This window comes from Bombina bombina, chromosome 6 (genome assembly GCF_027579735.1).
Source record: "Bombina bombina isolate aBomBom1 chromosome 6, aBomBom1.pri, whole genome shotgun sequence".
In the NCBI taxonomy this organism is placed as follows: Eukaryota; Metazoa; Chordata; class Amphibia; order Anura; family Bombinatoridae; genus Bombina; species Bombina bombina.
The window spans coordinates 569,054,747-569,081,530 of record NC_069504.1 but is presented as its reverse complement, the minus strand read 5'-3'; the positions used below and the strand labels follow the sequence as shown (position 1 = coordinate 569,081,530).

Genomic DNA, 26,784 nt, shown 5'->3' with positions numbered 1-26,784 from the left:
AGGTATATGTACATAATGTGATAAAGTAATGAGATCTGATTATACCTACAAGCTCAACCCATTGTATTAGGTTGTGGCTTCAAAACACAAAATCAGCTAATTCATATACACAAAAAAGTCTTAAAAAAGCAAATCTCATGCATTTTATACTCTGCAGCTGGTAAAAAAAGTAATTGGAAACACATTAAGGGAAAAACTATTTTGAAGTATACTGTCCCTTTAAGCATTAAAATAAGTCTAAAATAATTACAAAATCATAGTGTTAAAAGGAGTAATATAATTTCCTTTAGAATAAGTGTGCAGATAGGTTAAAACTCAAGCATGAAGTTACAAATAAAATAATATTTAAACACTACACAGCCACAGCCAGCCTGTATAATAAGCACAACAAAGGGTTACCTTATTTCCAGAAGTCCAGCAGTTAAATGGATTGTCAGAAGTCACTGCTGACAGTTTCACTCTAGAGGGGAAGATCCTTATCTTTATTTCTGCGCTCTTCAGTCTTCACGTGCAGGCACATTTTACCCTTTAACCCTCCCTCCTACTTCCCATTGGGAGTAGCAGAGGTGCTAAACAGTTTTACTGCTGCTCTGGAATAAATTCAAACTTCTGCTACAGTTATTAAACGCACCCTCTTCTCTGTGCTTGTACCAGCTCTTACTCACTGTGCAACAGACACGGAAGCATGACTGCAATTAGGAGCACTGCACCTTTGAAGTGTCTAATGCTGGCCCCAGCTGATGCGGCTCACCGGGAAAAATCCCAGCTTCCTAGCAGGCCAATCCAGCACTGGCTCCTGCTCTAAATTTGCACCCCCCCCCCCTGCTGGGGCGCACTAAGGCAGCTGCCTTATTTGCCTTATGCATACTCTGGCCCTGGGTGTAATCATCTGTTTTTGAACTCTGTCAGATAATGAGAAGATAAAATTCCCCCATTTTTAAAAAAAATAAAACTACTTCTATTTCTGGGTTTGACATAAAGTCAATGATGTTCTTATTCACTCTTTTCTTTAACACTATATATTGTTAGATTGTTATATTATTTGCTACTCAAAATGAGCTCTGCAAAATGTATTTTAAATAACAGTGAGGCATTTTTATTAATGGCCAGATTACAAGTGGTGCATTATTTTTTATTTTATGTTTTTGCTATCGCGAAAAGTCCACTAGTGTTAAGCTCTCTGCGCCAGTCGAGTTGAGTTTCAAAAAAACTTATTTCGCGCTAGCATTAAACCTGAATAGCATGAAAAAATTAACTTCATTTTCCGTGTGCATGTATTTCCCTTATAGAAATCAATGGAGAAAAAACTAACACCCAAGATCATGCAAACAATGGAGAAAAAAACACTAATTTTGCAAAAAGCATAGCATATTCGCATTAGCAAATGTGAAATATTTACAGTAAATACATAGTTAAAGTCTTCATTAAATATGAATATTGCATAAATATGTTTTATCATGTATCAAAGGGATATAATGCACTTATAAAAAAACTACTGATCTACTGTGATTTGCACGCACAACTATCTCTAGGATTTACAGAGAATGGTCCGAAAAAGAGAAAATATTCATTGAGTGGCCGTTGTGTGTACAAAAATGTCTTTTTGATGTCAGAGGTCAGAGGAGAATGGGCAGACTGGTTTGAGATGATAGAAAAGTAAAAGTAACTCAAATAACCATTTGTTACAACCAAGGTATGCAGAATACCATCTCTTAATGCAAAACACGTCGAACCTTAAAGCAAATGGGCTACAGCAGCAGAAGACCACACCGGGTGCCACTCCTGTCAGCTAAGAAGAGGAAACTGAGACTACAGTTTGCACAGGCTCACCAAACTTGGACAATAGAATATTGGAAAAACGTTGCCTGGTCTTATGAGTATCGATTTCATCTGCAACATTCAGATGGTCGGGTCAGAATTTGGAGTATACAAATGGAAAGCATGGATCCATCCTGCCTTGAATCAACGGTTCATGCTGGTGGTGATGGTTTAATGGTGTGGGGGATATTTTCTTGGCACACTTTGGGCCCCAATTGAGCATCGTTTAAATGCCACGGCCTACCTAAGTATTGTTGCTGACCATGTCCATCACTTTATGACTACAGTGTACCCGTCTTCTGATGGTTACTTCCAGCAGGATAATGCACCATGTCACAAAGCTCAAATCATCTCAAACTGGTTTCTTGAACATGACAATGAGTTCACTGTACTCCAATGGCCTCCACAGTCACCAGATCTCAATCCAATAGAGCACCTTTGGGATGTGGTGTAACGCATCATGGATGTGCAGCCGTCAATATAGACCAAAATCTCTGAGGAATGTTTCCAACACCTTGTTGAATCCATGCCACGAAGAATTAAGGCAGTTCTGAAGGCAAAAGGGGTCCAAAACAGTACTAGCAAGGTGTACCTAATAAAGTGGCCAGTGAGTGTATATATACATGCAAATACATCTTTAGCAATGTATATGTATGTGTCTCAATGTTAAAGCCATTTGTCTGACTTTTTTTTTCTAACACTCAAAATATCATATCTTTGAGCCTTTTATAACTTTTTTGTGCAATATTTTTTTTAAATAATTTTTTTTAGACAATGTTAATATGAGTGTAACTTTACTTTGTAATGTATTTTTTAAATGTTTTGTGCAACTTTTTTGTTTTTGAAAACAGTTAACCACAGCGCATGTCACGCAAAAACACGATTACGCTAGTACAAAACTGTTTGCGTCTCACTTGTAATCTGGGCCTAAATATCCAGCATCTGAAATAACTGCTTTAGCAGAGAAAGAGATGCTGCTTTAGTTGGAATAAAGGAATTACATTTCACATTACTTTTAGACAATAGAACCGCAGAAGACTTCTCTAATTAGAGACCCTTTTTTTGGAAGATTCAGACAAAGAAGGTGTCTGTTCTATGTAACCTTAAATAGAACTTTAAAGAAAAGGATATTGAAAACATTGTAGGGCAAAACTTCAAACAGGGTTTGAAAAATGGTAATGATATTTGTAAAAGGTTTTTCTGTGGCTTGAAACATCTGCAATACATTGTATACCATTGTGAGTAAAAGGAGCATTGAGATCTGTTTTGGAAAAAAGGAATCTATAAAACCATCACATATTCTTACGGCTCTGGTATAATGTAAAAAGCATGTGCTTTAGGTTTTGTTGTTGTTGTTGTTGCTACTGTTTTGTTTGCTTGTTTTTAAAGGGAAATTCTAAGTAAATGCAGCAAATTTATATATATATATATATATATATATATATATATATATATATATATATATATATAGTCAATACTTAAAGTGACATAAAAGTCAAAATTAACTTGGGTTCAGTTAAAGGTAAAGTCAAGTCAAAATTAAACTTTCATTATTCAGATAGATCACACAATTTTAAACATCTTTCCAATTCACTTAAATTATCTAAATTTGCACAATCTTTTTATATGCACACTTTCTGAGGCACCAGCTCCTACTGAGCATGTGCAAGATTCACAGGATATACGTATATGCATTTTGTGATTGTCTGAGGGATGTCACATGATGCATTAAGAAAGACAATGTAACTAACTTTCGCCTAGATTACAAGTTTTGCCGTAAGAGCGGCTCAGTACTAACTTGCAAGTTATTGTCACAGCTTACCTCCCTATACCGCTGCTATTACAGGTTTGCAAAAACACGGCCTTAGCAGGCAATAAGTGAGTGTTGAGCAAAATTGAGCTCCATACCGCACTCCAATACCAGCGCTGCTGTGAGCTGGTTTTTACGTGCTCGTGCAAGATTTCCCCATAGACATCAATGGGGAAAGTCGGCTGAAAAAAAGCCTTACACCTGCAATAAAGCAGCGTAAATCTCCGTAACGCAGCCCCATTGATTCCTATGGGGAAAGCAAATTTATGTTTACACCTAACACCCTAACATAAACCCCAAGTCTAAACACCCCTAATCTGCCGCCCCCGACACCGCCGACACCTACATTATACTTATTAACCCCCAATCTGCCACCCCCAACACCGCCGCCACCTACATTATACTTATTAACCCCTAATCTGCCGCCACCTACATTACACTTATTAACCCCTAATCTGCCACCCCCGACATCGCCGCCACCTACATTACACTTATTAACCCCTAATCTGCAACCCTGACACCTACATTACACTTATTAACCCCTAATCTGCCGGCCCCAATGTCGCCACCACCTACATACAGTTATTAACCCCTAAACTGCCGCCCCCGACATCGCCGCCACTATACTAAAGTTATTAACCCCTAAACCGCCGTACTCCCGTATTGCAATCACTAGTTAAATATTATTAACCCCTAATCTGCTGTCCCTAACATCGCCGCAACCTACCTTACTGTTATTAACCCCTAATCTGCTGCCCCCAAAATCGCTGCCACTATACTAAAGTTATTAACCCCTAAACCTAACCCTAAGTCTAACCCTAACACCCACTAACTTTAATGTAATTAAAATAAATCTAAATAAAACCTACTATTAATAACTAAATAATTCCTATTTAAAACTAAATACTTACCTGTAAAATAAACCCTAAACTAGCTAATAGTTACATTGTAGCTAGTTTAGGTTTTATTTTTATTTCACAGCTAAGTTTGTATTTATTTTAACTAGGTAGAATAGTTAGTAAATAGTTATTAACTATGTATAAAAAAAAAGCCAACTATATCTGTTCTCTGGTTATTAATTGCTTTTAAGAGCTTTGTTTTGAGATGATACAGTGAGCAGTATAAGAACTGTAAAATGCAGGTAGAATGTTTCATTTAAGTTAAGAGCGTAGGCTAAAATGTAAGGAGATCGGTGAGTGCATACAAACATGAACATCTATAATAAAAACAGAATTTATGCTTACCTGATAAATTTCTTTCTCTTGTGATGTATCGAGTCCACGGATTCATCCATACTTATGGGATATTCTCCTTCCCTACAGGAAGTGGCAGAGAGAGCACCCACAGCAGAGCTGTCCATATAGCTCCCCCCTTAGCTCCACCCCCCAGTCATTCGACCGAAGGCTAGAAAGAAAAAGAAGAAACTATAGGGTGCAGTGGTGACTGAAGTTTTTTAAATAAAAATATACTACCTGTCATAAATAGACAGGGCGGGCCGTGGACTCGATACATCACAAGAGAAAGAAATTTATCAGGTAAGCATAAATTCTGTTTTCTCTTGTAAGATGTATCGAGTCCACGGATTCATCCATACTTATGGGATACCAATACCAAAGCTTTAGGACACGGATGAAGGGAGGGACAAGACAGGTACCTTAAACGGAAGGCACCACTGCTTGTAGAACCTTTCTCCCAAAAATAGCCTCCGAAGCAAAAGTATCAAATTTGGAAAATTTGGAAAAAATATGAAGCGAAGACCAAGTCGCCGCCTTACAAATCTGTTCAACAGAAGCCTCATTTTTAAAAGCCCATGTGGAAGCCACTGCTCTAGTAGAATGAGCAGTAATTCTTTCAGGAGGCTGCTGGCCAGCAGTCTCATAAGCCAAACGGATTAAGCTTTTCAGCCAAAAGGAAAGAGAGGTAGCCGTAGCCTTTTGACCTCTCCGTTTACCAGAATAAACAACAAACAATGAAGATATTTGACGGAAATCTTTAGTTGCTTGTAAGTAGAACTTTAAAGCACGAACCACATCAAGATTGTGCAACAGACGTTCCTTCTTTGATGAAGGATTAGGACACAGAGAAGGAACAACAATCTCCTGATTGATATTCCTATTAGAAACAACCTTAGGAAGAAACCCAGGTTTGGTACGCAAAACCACCTTATCTGCATGGAAAACTAGGTAAGGTGAGTCACACTTTAAAGCAGATAACTCAGAAACTTTTCGAGCCGAAGAGATAGCTACTAAAAACAAAACTTTCCAAGATAGAAGCTTAATCTATGGAATGCATAGGTTCAAACGGAACCCCTTGAAGAACTTTAAGATCCAAGTTTAGGCTCCATGGCGGAGCAACAGGTTTAAATACAGGCTTGATCCTGACCAAGGCCTGACTAAATGCTTGAACGTCTGGAACATCTGCCAGACGTTTGTGTAAAAGAATAGACTGAGCAGATATTTGTCCCTTTAAGGAACTAGCTGATAATCCTTTCTCCAATCCTTCTTGGAGAAAGGACAAAATTCTAGGAATCCTAATCTTACTCCATGAGTAACCCTTGGATTCACACCAACAAAGATATTTGCGCCAAATCTTATGATAGATTTTCCTGGTAACAGGCTTTCTAGTCTGAATCAGGGTATCAATGACCGACTCAGAGAAACCACGCTTTGATAGAATCAGGCGTTCAATCTCCAAGCAGTCAGACGCAGAGAAATTAGATTTGGATGCTTGAACGGACCTTGGATTAGAAGGTCCTGCCTCATTGGCAGAGTCCATGGTGGAACAGATGACATGTCCACCAGGTCTGCATACCAAGTCCTGCGTGGCCACGCAGTCGCTATCAGAATCACAGAAGCTCTCTCCTGCTTGATTCTGGCAACCAGACGTGGGAGGAGAGGAAACGGTGGAAATACATAAGCCAGATTGAAGGACCAGGGCACTGCTAGAGCATCTATCAGTACCGCCTGGGGATCCCGGGACCTGGACCCGTAACGAGGAAGTTTGGCATTCTGACGGGACATCATCAGATCCAATTCTGGTGTGCCCCATAGCTGAGTCAGCTGGGCAAATACCTCCGGATGGAGCTCCCACTCCCCCGGATGAAAAGTTTGATGACTTAGGAAATCCGCCTCAAAGTTCTCTACCCCTGGGATATGGATTGCTGAGAGATGGCAAGAGTGATCCTCCACCCATTGGATTATTTTGGTTACCTCCATCATCGCTAGAGAACTCCGTGTTCCTCCTTGATGATTGATATAGGCTACAGTCGTGATGTTTTCCGACTGAAATCTGATGAATTTGGCCGCAGCTAGCTGAGGCCACACCTGAAGCGCATTGAATATCGCTCTCAGTTCTAGAATGTTTATCGGGAGGAGAGATTCCTCCCGAGACCATAAGCCCTGTGCTTTCAGGGATTTCCAGACTGCACCCCAGCCTAGCAGGCTGGCATCTGTCGTTACTATGAGCCACTCTGGCCTACGGAAACACATTCCCTGAGACAGGTGGTCTTGAGACAACCACCAGAGAAGAGAATCTCTGGTCTCTTGGTCCAGATGCAGTTGAGGTAAATCTATGAGATAAATCTGCATAATCCCCATTCTACTGTTTGAGCATGCATAGTTGCAGTGGTCTGAGGTGTAGGCGGGCATAGGGATCTATGTCCATTGCCGCTACCATGAGTCCGATTACCTCCATACACTGAGCCACTGATGGCCGAGGAATGGAATGAAGAGCTCGGCAAGTGATTTTCTGACCTCCGTCAGAAATATTTTCATTTCTACCAAGTCTATCAGAGTCCCTAGGAAGGAAACTCTTGTGAGAGGGACGAGAGAACTCTTTTTTATGTTCACCTTCCACCCGTGAGATCTCAGAAAAGCCAACACGATGTCCATGTGAGACTTGGCTAGCTGGAAAGTTGACGCCTGAATTAAGATGTCGTCTAGATAAGGCGCCACTGCTATACCCCGCGGTCTTAGAACCGCCAAAAGGGACCCTAGCACCTTTGTGAAAATTCTGGGAGCCGTGGCCAACCCGAAGGGAAGGGCCACAAACTGGTAATGCCTGTTCAGAAGGCTAATCTGAGGAATTGATGATGATCTCTGTGAATAGGGATGTGTAGATACGCATCCTTTAAATCCACGGTAGTCATATATTGACCCTCCTGGATCAGAGGAAAAATAGTCCGAATAGTCTCCATCCTGAAAGATGGTACTCTGAGGAATTTGTTTAGAATTTTGAGATCCAAGATTGGTCTGAAAGTTCCCTCTTTTTTGGGAACCACAAACAGGTTGGAGTAAAAACCTAGCCCTTGTTCCGCTCTTGGAACTGGGCGGATCACTCCCATGGTATGTAGGTCTTCTACACAGTGTAAGAACGCCTCTCTCTTTGTCTGGTTTGCAGACAATTGAGAAATGTGAAATCTCCCCCTTGGGGGGGGGAGTCTTTGAAGTCCAGAAGATATCCTTGGGACACAATTTCTAAAGCCCAGGAATCGTGAACATCTCCTGCCCAAGCCTGAGCAAAGAGAGAGAGTCTGCCCCCTACTAGATCCGGTCCCGGATCGGGGGCTACCCCTTCATGCTGTCTTAGAGGCATCAGCAGGCTTCTTGGCCTGTTTACCTTTGTTCCAAGCCTGGTTAGGTCTCCAGACTGATTTGGATTGGACAGAATTCCCCTCTTGCTTTGCTGCAGGGGAAGCTGAAGCGGGACCACCCTTGAAGTTCCGAAAGGAACGAAAATTATTTTGTTTGGTCCTCATCTTATTTGTTTTATCCTGAGGGAGGGCATGGCCTTTCCCTCCAGTGATGTCTGAAATAATTTCTTTCAGTGCAGGCCCGAATAGGGTCTTTCCTTTGAAAGGGATGTTCAACAATTTAGATTTTGATGACACACCAGCAGACCAGGACTTAAGCTATAACGCCCTGCGTGCTAAAATGTCAAAACCTGAATTCTTTGCCGCTAATTTAGCTATTTGGAAAGCGGCATCTGTAATGAAAGAATTAGCAAACTTAAGGGCCTTAATTCTATCCATAATACCCTCTAATGGAGTCTCCACCTAAAGAGCCTCTTCTAGAGCCTCAAACCAGAAAGCAGCTGCAGTAGTTACAGGAACAATGCATGCAATAGATTGGAGAAGAAAACCTTGATGAACAAAAATTTTATTTAGGAGACCCTCTAATTTTTTATCCATAGGATCTATGAAAGCACAGCTGTCTTCGATAGGTATAGTTGTACGCTTAGCAAGAGTAGAAATAGCTCCCTCCACCTTATGAACAGTCTGCCACGAGTCCTGTATGGTGTCAGATATGGGAAACATTTTCTTAAAAACAGGAGGGGGAGCGAACGGAATACCTGGTCTATCCCACTCCTTAGTAACAATAGTCACAATCCTCTTAGGGACTGGAAAAACATCAGTGTAAACAGGAACCTCTAAGTATCTGTCCATTTTACACAATTTCTCTGGGACCACTATAGGGTCACAATTGTCTAGAGTAGCTAATACCTCCTTGAGCAATAAGCGGAGGTGTTCAAGCTTAAATTTAAAGGCCGTCATATCAGAATCTGTCTGAGGGAGCGTCTTTCCTGAATCAGAAATCTCTCCCTCAGATAACAAATCCCTTACCCCTACTTCAGAACATTGTGAGGGTATATCGGATACGGCTACTAAAGCGTCAGACGGCTCAGCATTTGTTCTTAACCCAGAGCTGTCACGTTTTCCTTGTAAACCAGGCAGTTTAGAGAAAACCTCTGTGAGGGTTTTATTCATAACTGTGGCCATGTCTTGTAAAGTAAATGAATTAGACGCACTAGAGGTACTTGGCATCACTTGTGCGGGCGTTACTGGTTGTGACACTTGGGGAGAGCTAGATGCTAAACCCTCATTTCCTTCTAACTAAGAATCATCTATTGCAATATTTTTAAGTGCTAAAATATGCTCTTTATAATTTATAGACATATCAGTGCAAGTGGGACACATTCTAAGAGAGGGTTCCACAATGGCTTCTAAACACATAGAACAAGGATTTTCCTTGGTGTCAGACATGTTAAACAGGCAAGCTTGGAAAACACTTTAATCCAAGTAAATAACACTTTAAACAAAAACGGTACTGTGCCTTTAAGAGAAAAAAAGCTGCACAAACTCTGCAAAACAGTGTAAAAAAGCAGTAAACACAACAAAATTTTTACAGTAGCATCATAAAAGCCTTAGTAACTTTGCACCACTATGCAAATAAACAATTAACCCCTTAATGTAAAAACCGGATTGAAAAAACTTCAAAACCGGTAAAATAACGTTCAGCACATTGCCACAGCTCTGCTGTGGCACCTACCTGCCCTTTAGGAACGATTTGTGGGAAACAAAAAAAAAACCTCTTTACAGCCCTCAAATACAGCAGGAATCTCTGGAGAAGTAGCTGGATGCTTCTGAGGCAAATAAACTGTGCAACTGCAAATAGGCCCCTCCCACCTCACTCGAAGTTATGGGGCCTAAAAAACACCACAGAGTGTTTCTTAAACTAGCCATGTGGGTTAATAACCCTTAAACAAGCCACAAAGAACCCTTAAAGTCCCTCAAAAAATGTTTTATTTGTAATTAAACCAAAACGTTTTTTCCTATTAGTGTCACCAGTAACTATGAGCCCTTTATGCAAGCTTGGATTCCTCTTTTACTGAATACAGCTTACCTTTCACTCATGGGGATATTGCCAGCCTTTTCTAGAAATAACACAGTCTGTCTAGAAAAAAATAGACTGAACATACCTTAATGCAGTTTAGCCTGCAAACTGTTCCCCCAACTGAAGTTTTCCTGTACTCTTCAGCCCTTGTGAAAACAGCAGTGGATCTTAGTTACAAAATGCTAAGATCATCATCCTCCTTGCAGAAATCTTCATCCTGTTTCTGCCAGAGAGTAAATAGTACACACCGGTACCATTTAAAATAACAAACTTTTGCTTGAGAAAATAAAAACTTAACATTTTTGTCACCACACTCACTTTGCCTTTCCTAGCAGTTAAGCAGGCAGAGAGAATGACTGGGGGGTGGAGCTAAGGGTGGAGCTATATGGACAGCTCTGCTGTGGGTGCTCTCTCTGCCACTTCCTGTAGGGAAGGAGAATATCCCATAAGTATGGATGAATCCGTGGATGGAAATACCATCTAATAAAATACATTGGGTAAGTCAGGTGTTGTTTAGTTTGTGTGTTTCTTTTTTTATTACTGGTTTCATTGATTGCAGGGTTCTGTTTGACCGTTTGCTTTTGACATTTTGCTATACAACTTCATTATAGCAGGCTTTGGTCAAGTTGATATAAACTACAGAAGCACTTAGTTGCTGGGCCATCCTTAGCATTTGCAGGGCCCTGGGTAAGACAAATTTGTGGGGTTACTTAGCCCAGCCTCCTTATTCCCCTTCCCCTGTTCGGCCCACCATGTGCCAACATTCAGTGTGTCTGTCCTGTAAAAAGAATACAACTGTATATCACACCTAACAAACTAAATACAGAATGTATATTGCACCTTCTGACACCATCACCCTGATGGGGCCCTACAAAGGAGGGGGCCTGCGGCTGGTGCCCTTCTCACCCTGCCCAAAAGACAGGCCTGGCTAGTTGATCACATTTTTTTTTAATTACCTTGAACTGACTTCTACCTTAAAAAATGTTGTTTTTCTATACCTGCTATATGAACATTGGGGATTGCTGTCTGATCTAGAATGATATCTTTCTTACAGCACAATGCAAGATGATTTTTTTATCCTTCATGAACAAGAATATGATAGTCTGCTAGAATCAGTCTTCAAGACAGAATACATAAGTCTGTTAACCAAGCGCTATGAGGAAAAGACACAAAGAAAACTACCTCTGAAGTTTAGCAATACGTGAGTATTATCTCTTCGAACAGTACAGTAACTGAGAGACATTAAACACTTTAAAAATGGTAACATAAAATGTTGACTATGAGTAGTAAAAAAACTTTGCAATATATTCTTATTGTTTATGTCCCCCCTTTTCCTGTAATGTATCTCTGAACATTGTAGGTTTTCCATGCTCTGTAGACTTCACAAGTATAACCCTGTTATTTATCTGTCCCTAACTGGCCTCGGCAGAAGTGATCAGATAAGATAATCAGATAAAGGGTTTGCTAGCAAAATGATAACTGGCTAGCCTTGTCTACCACAATAACAAGTCCTGATTGGCTCCTTCAAATCATACATATGTTGGGGAAAATTTGCCATTAAAAAAAAACACTTGTAGCAAACAAGTTGTTAATGTATTTAGAAATGTTTACACTTGTCTTGTATGTTAATGTATGCAGCACTACAGTGAATTCTTATAATTACAAGGTATATAATGTCCCTTTAATTGAAAATTTATAGTACTTACCATTTGTTTCTAAAGAAAGCAAGGTTTGTTTGTTTTTTCGTTCAACAGTCATCATTTTTTCTTGCAAATGCTAGTAGTTTGAAGCAGGTCACACACAGTGAAGGCTAACTATGTTTAAATCATTTCATACATTAACTTCTCTGATACATTGATTGAATGAATTTGATCTCTGAACAATTATTTTTCGCTATATTTTTTTTAGGCTTGACATGAAATTGAAGAAAGAAAACTGGGGCCCCTGGAGTGGGGGGAGTAGCTCTCGCCAAGTGCAATTTGTTCAAGGTTTAGGAGATTCAGTCATTTTGAAACACAGCAATAAAGCTCTACAGGTCAGCATTGGACCTGGCCTACCAAAGAACTCCCGTAAGTAACAAGCCTTATACTTACAAAAGGCCAGAAAGTATCTGAACATTTGTTCAAGTTATGAGTCTCAGTTCATATGCTGGTGTTTATCATATAATGCTAAGTTTTACTGTCTATGATATTAAGCTGTTGGACCTGTAAACAATGTCCTTATATTATATATATATATATATATATATATATATATATATATATATATATATATATTCTGTATATATACTGTGTGTATATATATATATATAGGGCTATTCTTTATAGGGATATCATAAAATAGCTTTATTATACCTATAGGCTTTATATATTAAATGACACTAATCTATATGAATTGTCTGGTAAACATTTGTTTACAGTATGTTATTGGTTGCATTTATATATGTGCCTGGTTTGTAAATGATAATTAGAACTGATGTTAAATGTAGCCATTTGTTGCAGGACCCACACGAAGGAATATTACTGAGGGAAGAAACCAATCTAGCAGAGGTACATCTTATCCAAGCAGAGCTGCTCCGCCCCCACCAGGTGAGGAATTTTGTCTATTACATGGGACTGACTTAATGTAGAGGTGTAGAGATGTTTTTTTTCTTTTTCTTTTGATTATTTTATACATTCTTACATGTATATATTTAGGAAGTCATGAACATATAAACATTTCAATGCGGCTGAATTCAAAAATTATACAAGCATAAATCCTTGGCCCCCCAAAGGATTCAATTACAAATATATACTATTTTAAATCCCCATTTGTTGTGATATTCAACATTTGGGGTACAGACACATTAAAACAAAAAAAAAAACCATAAAAATAATAAAGAGTCTCTATCAGGGCTCAGTCAGGTTTGCCTCCGGTGTGGCAGCGTAAGGAGGGGAGAGTACTGGAGAGATGGGACTACTATGTCTTAAGAGGAACTTCTCTCTAAGGTTACTCCAGGCATTCGGTAGTTCATTGTTGGCTATCCAGGTTTTAAATATATTGGATTTAATTAATGGTTTAATAATTTGACATTGAATATTTACTGTCTGGGCTTCTATGAATTTTAGCCACTTATAAAAGAACTTTTTTAAAGATTTCTCCACATCCAAGCATATGTCAAATTGTTCCAAAATCATTTGGTTCATCATCTCTCTTACAAATTGTGTAATGCTAGGTGCTTGTGATGATTTCCATTTAGCTAGTATCAATGCTCTACCTTGGAAAATTGCTGTATTAATTAGATTAGGGTTCTCACGCCTATCTGTACTCTGATGAGGTGTAGAGATGTTAATTACTATAAAACATAGTGGGGTTTACATTTAAGATTGGCATAAAATCATCAAGAAATAAAATGAGGCCCGGTATAAATGTGGTAATAATATGTGATAATAGAGGTACAAATTCCAAAATCCAGGATTATTCAGAAATCCAAAGTTTTTAATTAAAATATTTAAAAATATATAAAATTATTAAAAATTACCATTTTTCCCCACCAGTTAGTCACAATCTTCTCTGCCTTCGTCTTTGGTTTGTTTTTTATGTTCTAAAATGCAAACGATATTTATTATTAAAAAAAAACTATTACTTATCTGATTACTTTCTGATAGTACTATGTATACAAAAGTATTAAAACTAACTTTAGGTTGCCTGTATTAGTTGTATTCTGACATGTAAATTTTACTTAAATGACATAAGATATTGTTGCTTACACTTGGTCCCATCCTATCTCCAAACTGTCCCATTTTACAGATGCAAATATGTCAATATTCCAAATTCCAAACTACTCTGAAATCCAAATCTTTTCCTACATTCATCCAAGCAATTTAGATAAAGGGTTCTGTATATGTACATGTAGGCATAAAAAAACATAGGTTGTAGATATATAAATAGCAAGGCTAAAAATATATATATAATTATTGCAATCATAATCCACTCTAAAAAAATTACAATGACAGACATATCAGAACATAAATACTCAAAACTTGGTGGCTAAATAAATATACTGCTATATATATTTGTGTACACTTTTTATTACAGGGTCTCACCAGAATGGGGTAATACATCAACAACAAAAATCAGCAAAAGCATATAACAACTCTAGAGGGTCCCAGCCATCTATGGACCACCCAACTCTACCAAGGCAAGTCACAGGAGCAGCAGCCAGGAATCCACAACAACCACAAAGCTTGGATTTCCTCCGTGTCCCAGACCAAGGTGTTGCAGGGTAAGGCTTACTCAATGGTACATTAATGAAATCACACTGACTTTGGCAGCCAGGAAGCAGTAGGGTGACACATTTACAGAAATGTGTTTATGCCATGGCCCTTTTAGTCTGTTTACAGACTGAATAACTTATGTGAAATGTCTGATGAACAAGAGTTCATACTTTGGATGATATTCTGTCTTTCTGTCTGTCTCTGTTATCATTTTCTTGCTTCTGGATGTAACAGACATTTATTGCCATATTTATGATCTGTTTTAAAACATGTTATTAAAGTGAAAATTCTAAACACACAGCACATTAAAGACCATAAAACTAAATACTATTTCCTCCAAACTGATTACAGAGGAAATCAAGTTCAGTACCTTTATTATATGTTTTTCTTTGTTTCTTCTAAAAGAGGATATTGTTTTTATTGATGTATTTATTTTAAAAGCAAAGGGTTTCATCTTCTTACAAAAACAACTGACATTTTTGTTCTGCACAAAAACACAGTCCATTTAATTGCTAAAGATGTTGAAAGGGATATACATGTGCAAAAGAAAATGCTCTAATAAACAACATTCACTATGGGCATTGTGTAAATAAATCATTTGATAACAATTTCAAAAGGATTGTGATCAACCTCTATGTGTTTAACTCCTACAAAAGTCAGCTCCAGAGTAACAACGCACTACTGGTAGCTGGATGTACACGCCTGGCAAGCCAATGACAAGAGGTATATATATCAGTAGTCACCAATCACCAGCTAGTTTCAAGTAGTGCTTTGCTGCTGCTGCTAAACATATGTGCATATGCTTTTCTACAAAGCATACTAAGAGAACAGAGTATATTTGATAATAGAAGTGAATATAAAAGTGTTTTAAAATGACATGCTTTATCTAAAAGTTTCATTTTGGCTTTCATATTCCTTTAACCCCTTCACTACCGGGTATTTCAGAGAAAAACTTGCAAAAAGTACCAGAGATTTTTTAGCATTTTTGCTGTCACTACATTTAAAGGGACAGTCAAGTCCAAAAAAAACTTTCATGTTTCAAATAGGGCATGTCATTTTAAACAACTTTCCAATTTACTTTTATCACCAATTTTGCTTTGTCCTCTTGGTATTCTTAGTTGAAAGCTAAACCTAGGAGGTTCATATGCTAATTTCTTAGACCTTGAAGGCTGCCTCTAATCTAAATGCATTTTGATAGTTTTTCACCACTAGAGGGCATTAGCTCACGTGTTTCATATAGATAACATTGAGCTCATGCACGTGAATTTACCATGGAGACATCTCTGATTGGCTAAAATGCAAGTCTGTCAAAAGAACTGAAATAAGGGGGCAGTCTGGTGAGGCTTAGATACAAGGTAATTACAGATGTAAAAAGTGTATTATTATAACTGTGTTGGTTATACAAAACTGGGGCATTGGTAATTAAGGGATTATCTATCTTTTAAAACAACAACAATTCTGGTGTTGACTGTCCCTTTAAACAGAAATATAGCCTCTGTTTTTTTTTATTTACCTCTCAAAACAATTTTTTTTTTTTAAAGTAGAAAACCCAAGTTATTGATCTAGGCTCATTTATATATATATATATATATATATATATATATATATATATATATATGAGTATATTTTATGTTACCAGATGAGATCATATAAAAAATCATTAATATTTTCATAAACTTTGGGTTTCTCACTGAAATTATTTTCATACCGCTTGTGAAGTCATAGCACAAATTGTTGTAAAAGCTTCTCTAGGGTCCCTTTTGTCCAGAAACATCAGCTTTGCCATTGCTTTTTGGTAATTAGAAGGCTGTTAATTACAGCAGTGCACCACACTTTTAAAATTCCCAGCAGTGAAGGGGTTAATTAGTTAGCTGGTAGGGGTAATTGTATTGTAAAATTATAATGTAGGTATTACGCTCCCACCTGACACCTCCCATATCCCTGATTCCCCCTAACAACTCACTTCCCCCCATTACACTCACACTCTGCACCACAATCTTAGGTACTGGCAGCCAGTCTGCCAGTATGAAGTTTTATGGCTTCTTTTTTTTCTTCTGCAGTTTAGGATTGCCCCTTACCCTCCCACCTCCCTGATCCCTCCCAGACAGCTCTCTAATCCTACCCCCTCCCTATGAAATCTACCATCTTAAGTACTGGCAGCTGTCACTACCCAGTTTATAGCTAGTTTTTATTACTTTTTAAAAAAATAAAATTCCGGTAGCATAGGGCCCCGCTCACCTCCCTCCTCCTCGCTATCATTAAGTAGACCCCACCCTCTCTATTCCCCTTTTCCATAGTGTTGTGTCCCATCCTTCCCTCTCCCTTAATTTTTTTTCTTTAGCATAGGATCCCGCCCATCTTTCCTCTCTCCTCCGCTGCTGGGCTGTTCACCCACTTCCCACATCTCTCGCTGGCACCAACTGAGATCGTTACAGACAGTGACACAGACTGTGTAACTGTCTGTAATGATCTGTCAATCTGCCTTCATATGGCAACAGAGCACTAATCATGTTCCGTTACCATATGAAAGCAGATGCTGGAAGCCCAGGAACAGCAAGTCTGAACCGAGACTGCTTGGGCTTCCAGCATGTCAGACATATATCTATGTTATGCGGTAAGATGGGCTATGTACCGCATGACGTAGATCTATGTCCAAATGTGTTAATATATATATTTTAAAGCCCTATAGGTAATCATATATTTTCTGTTTAATCACATAAATTGACAGATCTGAACAATCCTCCAAGGATATGCAGAGGGACCTGTGCAAATAAGTGTTGTTTGCTAGTGCTGAGTCGATTTTTCTTACTATTTTTAACTAATATATCCCAGTTACCAATACATTTGAATGCAATAAACTCTCATTCTTTAAAGATAGATAGATAGATAGATAGATAGATAGATAGATAATTTAAAAAGATGTGAGAGACAAAGTATTTGGGTCACCTAAATCTTATACTACAATGCCTGCTTTGAGTTAAAGTTGGAGGCGCCTGGTACTATTAGAAACTGTGTTTACAGCTAATACAAGTTCAAATTTATTTTACAACTTTTATCTGTTTCTCTTATTTTTCTTATGCATTGCATGTGTTACATATCTTGCCAACACCAGACAGACTAAGGAGTCTTCTGCCTGAGGTTTAGTAATAATATTCCATTCTGTATATATACACAGGGCTGTAAGTTTTACCAGTTGCATGGGATGTGTACTCACTACAGTTTATTTTTTTATGTGTCTAGGTAAATTAAAAAAAGTCTGTTCCACCCTTGTTTTGTATCTGTTTGATTGTTTGAAAGCTAACGTGTGGCTGTAGATTACGGACCCAGAAAGCAGGTGATCTTGACGCGGTCTTGGACCTATCTCCATATGGACAAATGCTGTAACTAACTCTTCCAGTTTGCTTTTAATATAGCTGTGTGTATCCAAGTGACTTTTTGTGTTGTGGGCCCAACTTTAGTCAAAACCTTCAATTCTAGTCAAGTAACAAGTATGGATGTTTCACAAATTTGGATGTTTCACAGTTAAACTTAAATAAAAGTTTGGACATTGACAGATATTTGTTAGCGTTCATTTTAAAATGTAGCAAATTCACCAATTTGCATTTGGGATTACGTAATACAATTTAAATTAGCAATTAAAAGTTTAATGATCTATATTTAAAACAATATATATAATTATTTAAACCGCGACCCAAAGCTTGACATATTCAGTGAACCGTATAAATGATTGAACAATTATCTTTATATTATTACTAAAAGGTAATATAGTAACGCCTATCAGCAGTCCAAGGGAAAGCTTTCAAGATTGCTGCTTTTAAGGCTACAAGAACGAGAGACACAGTAAGTCTGTGAGGCCAAACACGACACCACAGAAAGAGTGCCCAGTGCCAGTCAAAGAAGCTTTGTGCTCAGCAACCACTGCTAACAAACTCAATGTTTTAATGCTGAGACAATGTTGATTTAACTACAGTGGAGCAGCAGTGTGAAACCGCAGCTCGCAATAAAATGTGCTATGAAATACGTATTGCACACAAAAAAGCAATATGGGCAGAAAAAATGGATGTGCTTTGCAAAAGGGCTAGACTATTTACAAAGTAGAAAAATATACATATGAATGGAAAATAACATATTACAAGGGGAAGGGGTATACAATGCAGAATCTGAGCTTGCTTTTTGGGTTTAAAACATTAATGATGTCAATGCAGCAGCAGATTTTAAAAGAGATTATATTTATATTATATTATATATATATATATATATATATATATATATATATATTGCCACGTGTTTTTGATTCCCAAGAGGATATGGGGAAACCCTGTGCAAATAGAGATTAATGTGTTTTATAGGTGCACAAAATAATAGTGGTCTAGTAATTGAAAGCTTCTATAAATTTGCCTTTGGTGTCCTATTACAAACCAGCTTTTTAAATCTATTTTGCATTTTTAGTTTTACCTCACAAAATGGAAAAACAGGGTGTGCACATGGGCATCATAAGTAGTTTTCATATATCGATGAACAAAGGAAGCACTCTTTAGAGATAAATGGAAATTTATAGCACAGTTTTTGTGATAGAAATCATAATTATCCATTACCTCTGTCTGTCTGTCGTTCTGTCTCTTTAAACGTCCATCTGTCCTTCCATCTATCTATAAAAATCCATTTACCTACGTAAAAAAAAAAATCAAGTTTTTTATCCCTAATTTCTTTTAACATTTTAGGGTTTTTTAGGGGGGTGGGAACATCTTGATTAGAATTATATCTCTATTATATATTAAACTATTTCTGTTTTGTTAATGAGCATATGGCCTAGAGTAAATTATTTTGCATGTCAAAGGTGACTCACATCATATCAATAGGAGAAAAAAAATTAGAACTGAGAGGCATGAAAATGACTACATTGGTTATCATGAAAGGCTCACTTTATAAAAAGAAAAGTAAAAAAATACAATACTCTGCATGCAAAGTTTATAACATCAACCACTCTCAGTATTTATAATTCTGTAACAGATAAATTACATTTATCCAGAAATATATATACATTTATATAGATAGATAAATAGACAGGCGAATAGGCAGATAGATTTCTTAGTATTTTCTAAAATATAAAAATATATTTGCACTAAGCAGCAGATTTTTCTTCTATTGGACAGTTTGACGGTTGAAGTCATATATACATATGCCCCAATAACCTATGGTACTAAAATAAAATAGAATCAAATGAATATTTATTTTAATAAACAGGGGCACTTCTATTGCATATCTATCCATCTATTCAACTAGTCTATATACATATACTGTATATGGGTGTGTGTTGCTGTCTACCTGGTTAGTGAGAGTGCAGATCCCTACCATGTTTATATACAGAATATATATATGTGTGTGTATATATATATATATATATATATATATATATATATACACACACACACACACACAGATTCCTCTCTGAACAAGGAACACAGCAACCCCAGATGATCGTTTCGGCCTTCATTGGGCCCCGTCTGTGAGGTGTAGCCATATTCCTTTAAGCACACTGAGCAAGGAGTCCACGTCTGGTCGCCCCTTTTTCCCATAGAGAGACTATATACATACAGAGAGAAGCACACTCACAGGAACGAACAACCGGCTCAATACAATTGTTAGCCTGTTCTCTGACGATTTACCACCCGGGTACAGCTTCTTTTTAGCCCAGTAATGCCTATAGTTTAAACGTTAAAAAGCAAGGAAATTACGAACTTAAAGGCACAGTTTACTGGAAAAATTGTATTGTTTAAAAAGGTAGATAATCCCTTTATTACCCATTCCCCAGTTTTGCACAACCAACACTGTTATATTAAAGGGATACTGAACCCAAATTTTTTCTTTCATCATTCGGATAGAGCATGCAATTTTAAGCAAGTTTCTAATTTACTTCTGTTATCAATTTCTCCAACATTGGTGTGTCCGGTCCACGGCGTCATCCTTACTTGTGGGAATATCTCTTCCCCAACAGGAAATGGCAAAGAGTCCCAGCAAAGCTGGCCATATAGTCCCTCCTAGGCTCCGCCCACCCCAGTCATTCTCTTTGCCGTTGCACAGGCAACATCTCCACGGAGATGGTTAAGAGTTTGTGGTGTTTAGTTGTAGTTTTTTATTCTACTATCAAGAGTTTGTTATTTTAAAATAGTGCTGGTATGTACTATTTACTCTGAAACAGAAAAGGATGAAGAATTCTGTTTGTGAGAGGAAGATGATTTTAGCAGACAGTAACTAAAATCGATTGCTGTTTCCACATAGGACTGTTGAGATGAAGTAACTTCAGTTGGGGGAAACAGTTAGCAGACTTTTCTGCTTAAGGTATGACTAGCCATATTTCTAACAAGACTGTGTAATGCTGGAAGGCTGTCATTTCCCCTCATGGGGACCGGTAAGCCATTTTCTTAGTCTCAAAAAGAATAAAGGGCTTAATATGGGCTATAAAACTGGTAGACACTTTTATGGGCTAAATCGATTGCTTTATTTGGACATTTTATACATGTTTATGCTGATAATTCACACTTATAAACTTGGAGAACGTTTTTTAACGGCAGGCACTGTGTTAGACACCTTTTCCAGTCAGGGAGGGCCTTCCCAGTTGTAGGCTGAGCCTCATTTTCGCGCCATTACTGCGCAGTTGTTTTTGAGAGCAAGACATGCAGATGCATGTGTGAGGACCAGAAAGTAGTTGGAAAAGTTTCTAGAAGGCGTCATTTGGTATCGTATTCCCCTCTGGACTTGGTAAAGTCACAGCAAAGGCTGTAGCTGGGACTGTATAGGGGTTAAATTTGTAAACGGCTCCGGTTCCGTTATTTTAAGGGTTAAAGCTCTGAAAATTGGTATGCAATACTCTTAAGGCTTTAATACACTGTCACAATTCCTTCATACTTTTTCACATATTCAGTAATAAAGTGTGCTCTGTTTAAAATTTAAAGAGACAGTAACGGTTTTGTTTTAAAACGTTTTTTGTGCTTTATTGACAAGTTTAAGCCTGTTTAACATGTCTGTGCCTTCGGATAAGCTATGTTCTATATGTGTGAAAGCCAATGTGTCTCCCCACTCAAAATTGTGTGATAATTGTGCCATAGCGTCCAAACAAAGTAAGGACAGTACTGCCACAGATAATGAAATTGCCCAAGATGATTCCTCAGATGAGGGGAGTAGACATGATACTACATCATCCCCTACTGTGTCTACACCAGTTTTGCCCACGCAGGAGGCCCCTAGTACATCTAGCGTGCCAATGCTTATTACCATGCAACAATTAACGGCTGTAATGGATAACTCCATAGCAAATATTTTATCCAAAATGCCTGCATATCAGAGAAAGCGCGATTGCTCTGTTTTAAACACTGAAGAGCAGGAGGGCGCTGATGATAATTGTTCTGTCATACCCTCACACCAATCTGAAGTGGCCATGAGGGAGGTTTTGTCAGATGGGGAAATTTCAGATTCAGGAAAAATTTCTCAACAAGCTGAACCTGATGTTGTGACATTTAAATTTAAATTAGAACATCTCTGCGCACTGCTTAAGGAGGTGTTATCTACTCTGGATGATTGTGACAACTTGGTCATTCCAGAGAAATTATGTAAGATGGACAAGTTTCTAGAGGTTCCGGTGCACCCCGATGCTTTTCCTATACCCAAGCGGGTGGCGGACATAGTGAATAAGGAGTGGGAGAAGCCCGGCATACCTTTTGTTCCCCCACCTATATTTAAGAAATTATTTCCTATGGTCGACCCCAGAAAGGACTTATGGCAGACAGTCCCTAAGGTCGAGAGGGCAGTTTCTACTCTAAACAAGCGCACTACTATTCCTATCGAGGATAGTTGTGCTTTCAAAGATCCTATGGATAAAAAATTGGAAGGTTTGCTTAAAAAGATTTTTGTACAGCAGGGTTACTTTCTACAACCCATTTCGTGCATTGTTCCTGTCACTACAGCAGCGTGGTTCTGGTTCGAGGAACTAGAAAAGTCGCTCAGTAGAGAGACTCAGTATGAGGAGGTTATGGACAGAGTTCACGCACTTAAGTTGGCTAACTCTTTTATTTTAGATGCCGCTTTGCAATTAGCTAGATTAGCGGCGAAAAATTCAGGGTTTGCAATTGTGGCGCGCAGAGCGCTTTGGCTAAAGTCTTGGTCAGCGGATGTATCATCCAAGACAAAATTGTTTAACATCCCTTTCAAAGGTAAAACTCTCTTTGGGCCAGAATTGAAAGAGATTATCTCAGACATCACTGGGGGAAAGGGCCACGCCCTTCCACAAGATAGGCCTTTCAAGGCCAAGAATAAGTCTAATTTTCGTTCCTTTCGTAATTTCAGGAACGGACCGGGCTCTAATTCTGCATCCTCTAAGCAAGAGGGTAATACCTCACAGTCCAAACCAGCCTGGAAACCGATGCAAGGCTGGAACAAGGGTAAGCAGGCCAAGAAGCCTGCCGCTGCTAACAAAACAGCATGAAGGAGTAGCCCCCGATCCGGGACCGGATCTAGTGGGGGGCAGACTCTCTCTCTTTGCTCAGGCTTGGGCAAGAGATGTTCAGGATCCCTGGACGCTAGAAATAGTTTCTCAGAGTTATCTTCTGGAATTCAAGGAACTACCCCCAAGGGGAAGGTTCCACATGTCTCACTTATCCTCAAACCAAATAAAGAGACAGGCGTTCTTACATTGTGTAGAAGACCTGTTAAAGATGGGAGTGATACACCCCGTTCCAATAACGGAACAAGGAATGGGAATTTTACTCAAATCTGTTCGTAGTTCCCAAAAAAGAGGGAACCTTCAGACCAATTCTGGATTTAAAGATCCTAAACAAATTTCTCAGGGTACCATCGTTCAAAATGGAAACCATTCGAACGATTCTACCCACTATCCAGGAAGGTCAATTTATGACTACCGTGGATCTAAAGGATGCGTACCTACATATTCCTATCCACAAAGAACATCATCAGTTCCTAAGGTTCGCCTTTCTGGACAAACATTACCAGTTTGTGGCCCTCCCATTCGGATTAGCCACAGCTCCAAGGATTTTCACAAAGGTACTCGGGTCCCTTCTAGCGGTTCTAAGACCGAGGGGCATTGCAGTAGTACCATACTTGGACGACATTCTAATACAAGCGTCGTCCCTTTCAAACTCAAAGGCTCATACAGACATCGTTCTGGCCTTTCTCAGATCTCACGGATGGAAGGTGAACATAGAAAAAAGTTCTCTGTCTCCGTCAACCAGAGTTCCCTTCTTGGGAACAATAATAGATTCCTTAGAAATGAAGATCTTTCTGACAGATGTCAGAAAGTCAAAACTTCTAAGCGCTTGTCAAGTTCTTCATTCTGTTCCACGTCCTTCCATAGCTCAGTGCATGGAAGTAGTAGGGTTGATGGTTGCGGCAATGGACATAGTTCCTTTTGCGTGAATTCATCTAAGACCATTACAACTGTGCATGCTGAAACAGTGGAATGGGGATTATACAGACTTGTCTCCAGTGATTCAAGTAGATCAGAAGACCAGAGACTCACTCCGTTGGTGGATAACCCAGGATCACCTATCCCAGGGAATGAGCTTCCGCAGTCCAGAGTGGATCATCGTCACGACCGACGCCAGCCTAGTGGGCTGGGGCGCGGTCTGGGAATCCCTGAAAGCTCAGGGACTGTGGTCTCGGGAAGAGTCTCTTCTCCCGATAAACATTCTGGAACTAAGAGCGATATTCAATACTCTCAAGGCTTGGCCTCAGCTAGCAAAGGCCAGATTCATAAGATTCCAATCAGACAACATGACGACTGTTGCGTATCTCAATCATCAGGGGGGAACAAGGAGTTCCCTGGCGATGAAAGAAGTGACCAAAATAATTCAATGGGCGGAGAATCACTCCTGCCACCTATCTGCGATCCACATTCCAGGTGTGGAAAACTGGGAAGCGGATTATTTGAGTCGTCAGACATTCCATCCGGGGGAGTGGGAACTCCACCCGGAGATCTTTGCCCAGTTGACGCAACTATGGGGCATTCCAGACATGGATCTGATGGCGTCTCGTCAGAACTTCAAAGTTCCTTGCTACGGGTCCAGATCCAGGGATCCCAAGGCGACTCTAGTGGATGCACTAGTAGCGCCTTGGACCTTCAACCTAGCTTATGTGTTTCCACCGTTTCCTCTCATTCCCAGGCTGGTAGCCAGGATCAAACAGGAGAGGGCCTCGGTGATCTTGATAGCCCCTGCGTGGCCACGCAGGACTTGGTATGCAGACCTGGTGAATATGTCATTGGTTCCACCATGGAAGCTACCTTTGAGACAGGACCTTCTTGTTCAGGGTCCATTCGAACATCCAAATCTGGTCCCCCTCCAGCTGACGGCTTGGAGAAGAACGCTTGATTCTATCAAAGCGTGGGTTTTCAGATTCTGTGATTGATACTCTGGTTCAGGCCAGAAAACCGGTAACTAGAAAGATTTACCATAAGATATGGAAAAGGTATATCTGCTGGTGTGAATCCAAGGGATTACCTTGGAATAAGATTAAAATTCCTAAGATTCTTTCCTTTCTGCAAGAAGGTTTGGATAAAGGATTATCTGCGAGTTCTCTAAAGGGACAGATTTCTGCTTTATCTGTCTTACTACACAAACAACTGGCAGCTATGCCAGATGTTCAGGCATTTGTTCAGGCTCTGGTTAGGATCAAGCCTGTTTACAGACCTTTGACTCCTCCCTGGAGTTTAAATTTAGTTCTTTCAGTTCTTCAAGGGGTTCCGTTTGAACCTCTACATTCCATAGATATTAAGTTGTTATCTTGGAAAGTTTTGTTTTTGGTTGCTATTTCTTCTGCTAGAAGAGTTTCAGAGTTATCTGCTCTGCAGTGTACTCCGCCCTATCGGGTGTTCCATGCAGATAAGGTGGTTTTGCGTACTAAGCCTGGTTTTCTTCCAAAGGTTGTTTCTAACAAAAATATTAACCAGGAGATAGTTGTACCTTCTTTGTGTCTGAATCCAGTTTCAAAGAAGGAACGTTTGTTACACAATTTGGACGTAGTCCGTGCTCTAAAATTCTATTTAGAAGCTACAAAAGATTTCAGACAAACATCTTCTCTGTTTGTCGTCTACTCTGGTAAAAGGAGAGGAAAAAAAACAACTTCTACCTCTCTTTCTTTTTGGCTTAAAAGCATCATCCGATTGGCTTACGAGACTGCCGGACGGCAGCCTCCTGAAAGAATCACAGCTCACTCAACTAGGGCTGTGGCTTTCACATGGGCCTTCAAGAACGAGGCTTCTGTTGATCAGATATGTAAGGCAGCGACTTGGTCTTCACTGCACACTTTTGCCAAATTTTACAAATTTGATACTTTTGCTTCTTCGGAGGCTATTTTTGGGAGAAAGGTTTTGCAAGCCGTGGTGCCTTCCGTTTAGGTGACCTGATTTGCTCCCTCCCTTCATCCGTGTCCTAAAGCTTTGGTATTGGTTCCCACAAGTAAGGATGACGCCGTGGACCGGACACACCAATGTTGGAGAAAACAGAATTTATGCTTACCTGATAAATTACTTTCTCCAACGGTGTGTCCGGTCCACGGCCCACCCTGGTTTTTTAATCAGGTCTGATGAATTATTTTCTCTAACTACAGTCACCACGGTACCATATGGTTTCTCCTATTTTTTTCCTCCTGTCCGTCGGTCGAATGACTGGGGTGGGCGGAGCCTAGGAGGGACTATATGGCCAGCTTTGCTGGGACTCTTTGCCATTTCCTGTTGGGGAAGAGATATTCCCACAAGTAAGGATGACGCCGTGGACCGGACACACCGTTGGAGAAAGTAATTTATCAGGTAAGCATCAATTCTGTTTTTTCTTCGTTCTCTTGATACCTGTATTTGAAAAAGAAGGCATCTAAGCTAAGGAGCCAGCAAATTTGTGGTTCAGAACCATGGACAGCATTTGTTTATTGGTGTTGTCCAATCAGCAAGGACAACCCAGGTTGTTCACCAAAAATGGGCCGGCATCTAAACTTAAATTCTTGCTTTTCAAATAAACATACCAAGAGAATGAAGAAAATTTGATAATAGGAGTACATTAGAAAGTTGCTTAAAATTGCATGCTCTATCTAAATCACAAAAGAAAAAAAATGGGTACAGTGTCCCTTTAATATACTTTTTTACCTCTGTAATTATCTTGTATCTAAGTCTCTGCAGTGTGTCCCCTTATCTCGGTGCGTTTTATTAACTTGCTTTTTAGCTAGTTAG

At 39.2% G+C, this 26,784-nt stretch overlaps 1 protein-coding gene across 1 annotated transcript in view; it reads left to right on the top strand.

The window, feature by feature from the left end:
* The window catches only part of MYO1E (myosin IE), a 416,633-nt gene that overhangs the window by 368,503 nt on the left and 21,346 nt on the right, over positions 1-26,784 (top strand). The window contains exons 23-26 of the mRNA XM_053717534.1: positions 11,354-11,500; positions 12,208-12,368; positions 12,801-12,887; positions 14,377-14,563. Of these exons, the coding sequence (XP_053573509.1) occupies positions 11,354-11,500; positions 12,208-12,368; positions 12,801-12,887; positions 14,377-14,563 (582 nt within the window). The remainder of the gene's footprint in view (positions 1-11,353; positions 11,501-12,207; positions 12,369-12,800; positions 12,888-14,376; positions 14,564-26,784) is intronic.